This window comes from Phalaenopsis equestris, unplaced genomic scaffold, assembly GCF_001263595.1.
Source record: "Phalaenopsis equestris unplaced genomic scaffold, ASM126359v1 Scaffold000438, whole genome shotgun sequence".
In the NCBI taxonomy this organism is placed as follows: Eukaryota; Viridiplantae; Streptophyta; class Magnoliopsida; order Asparagales; family Orchidaceae; genus Phalaenopsis; species Phalaenopsis equestris.
In genome coordinates, this window is record NW_018164879.1 from 288,591 (window position 1) to 290,811 (window position 2,221).

At 33.4% G+C, this 2,221-nt stretch overlaps 1 protein-coding gene across 1 annotated transcript in view; it reads right to left on the minus strand.

The window, feature by feature from the left end:
* LOC110027738 (increased DNA methylation 1-like) overlaps positions 1 to 517 on the minus strand; it is a 42,366-nt gene extending 41,849 nt beyond the window's left edge. Inside the window, exons 1-2 of the mRNA XM_020729277.1 lie at positions 195 to 517; positions 2 to 100 (exon numbers count right to left, since the gene is read on the minus strand). Of these exons, the coding sequence (XP_020584936.1) occupies positions 2 to 100; positions 195 to 300 (205 nt within the window). The 5' untranslated portion in view covers positions 301 to 517. The remainder of the gene's footprint in view (position 1; positions 101 to 194) is intronic.
* Between the last annotated feature and the right edge of the window lie 1,704 nt (positions 518 to 2,221).

The window sequence follows — 2,221 nt, forward strand, 5'->3', positions numbered from 1 at the left end:
TCAGCAGGAGGTCTGTTATGAGGCAATATATTTGCGGCCAAATTTGCTCCATCCTCACAACTTGTGCTTTGACTGTTAATCTCTTTTTTACGAAATGATTCTACAAATGAATAGATTTATGAAAAATGAAAAAAAATTGACATCTAAGAAAACATTGAAATGGGAATTAACATACAAAATGAAGAAAATATTACCTTTCGATAGACAACCAATCATCCTCTGAATCAATTCACCTGGCGACAATCCAAAAACTTTCCAAAATTCTTTACCTAACGCATAGAGAGCTGACTTGCCGTTCATACTATAAGTCCCTCCATGTTTTTCAAAATTTATTGAGAAGAGCACCTAAACAAACAACAAAAATTCAACCAAAGGATGCTTCATAACTGTGAAAAGTTGAGAAGTTCGGCTCCTCTTCGTGGTAGGCCGGCCAGTTGCTTCACAAAATCATGGAAAGATTTAATTAGGGATATCTTTGGAAACATCTTTTTTAGTTTTATTCCCTTCCTATTTTATGTTTCTTTATTTTTGTAGAACATCTTTTTTAGTTTTATTCCCTTCCTATTTTATATTTCTTTATTTTTTTATTTCAAAATTACTTTCTTTCCTAATTTAGACTAAATATATTCAGTAAGTTTGTAAATTAGGATGGATTGGTTTCACTATATATATGTACACTACATGTGAACAATGAAATTAAGTAAACTTTTCCTTCCCAAGAAATTCTACATGGTATCAAAGATCAATGTTCGATTTCTACGGGATTAAGGCATCTTTCATTGACCAACTTCGACTGGATTGCTCGTTTGCATCCTTCGTCTTTCTGCATTGATCGGCGAACACTTTGACTGAATCGGCATTGTTTCCTGCTTCGACTGAATTGGTTGTTTGAATCATTAGTTTGTTTGCATCATATGTGGTGCCTGCATAACATACCTTATCAATCTAATGTCTAGTAGGTTCTAAACTTTAAAACACCGTTTCATGTTTTGATGGTTATATATCCTCACAACTGAGATTTCTCTTCTGCCATACAACGTAGAATTTCTGGGTTATCCTTAGTTCATATTCATTCCCAAAATCGCACAAAATTTGACCCTGAATCTATCTAGAGTATTTGCCCTAGATATGTCTTCAATAAAAAGCGATGTAGTGTTACTCTCCTATTACCAAAAAAATAAAACTACATGAATATCAATTTTTTTTTAAATCAATCATATTACCCCAAATATAATGTTCAGGTGAAGAGTGCAAATGAACATCAATTTCGAGATGCATTTGATGACACATATACAGCCTCACTCTCTACTCCAACTAGCCCTCCTATCCTAATTGAGGATGTCCAACCAACCCAACCTGAAGTCCATAATAAAAAACTTTGTGTGAACACAAGAAGGAAAAAAAACCTCGAGCAAGTGGAAGACAACTAACAAGAACATAACTGCTCAAACCATAACCCGACTCCACATTCACCTAAACTTTTGGGTTATGAGTCTAGAACTCATGAGTTATCTCCTTCCTCTTCTAATATTAGTGATAAGAAAAGCTGCTTTAGATATCCAGTTAAGGAGTACATAGGCTATGAGAAGCTATTCTCATCCTACAAAATTTTTAATTCTAAAATTGATAATGTGCAGATTCCTAAATTTATTCATGAACCTCTTGAGAATTCATAATGAATGAAAGCAATTGAAAAGGAGATTCAAGCACTGAAGCATAATGACACATGGATTCTAACTAAACTCCCTCAAGATAAGTAGTCAGTTGGATAAAAATGGGTGCTCAATATGAAATACAAAACTAATAAGGTTATGGAGAGATTTAAAGTCAAACTTGTTGAAAAATGTTTCACTCAAGCCTATAAGATTAACTATCAAGAGACCTTTACACCAGTTGTCAAAAAAAACACTATCAAAATTCTTCTTTCAGTACCAGTTAATAAGGAAAGAGGGTTGTATCAACATGACATAAAAATATGTTCTTAAACGGAGATCTGGAACAAATGTATATGAAAATACCACTAGGACATGAGAATAATTCCAACAAACACCTAGTATGCTAACTCAAGAAGTATCTCTATATGCTTAAGCAATCACCAAGAGTGCAGTTTTAAAGATTTGTTAAAACTATGAGATGAATATTCTCAAGGTCAAGCTCAATACCACTAGGACATGAGAATAATTCCAACAAACATCTAGTATGCTAACTCAAGAAATATCTC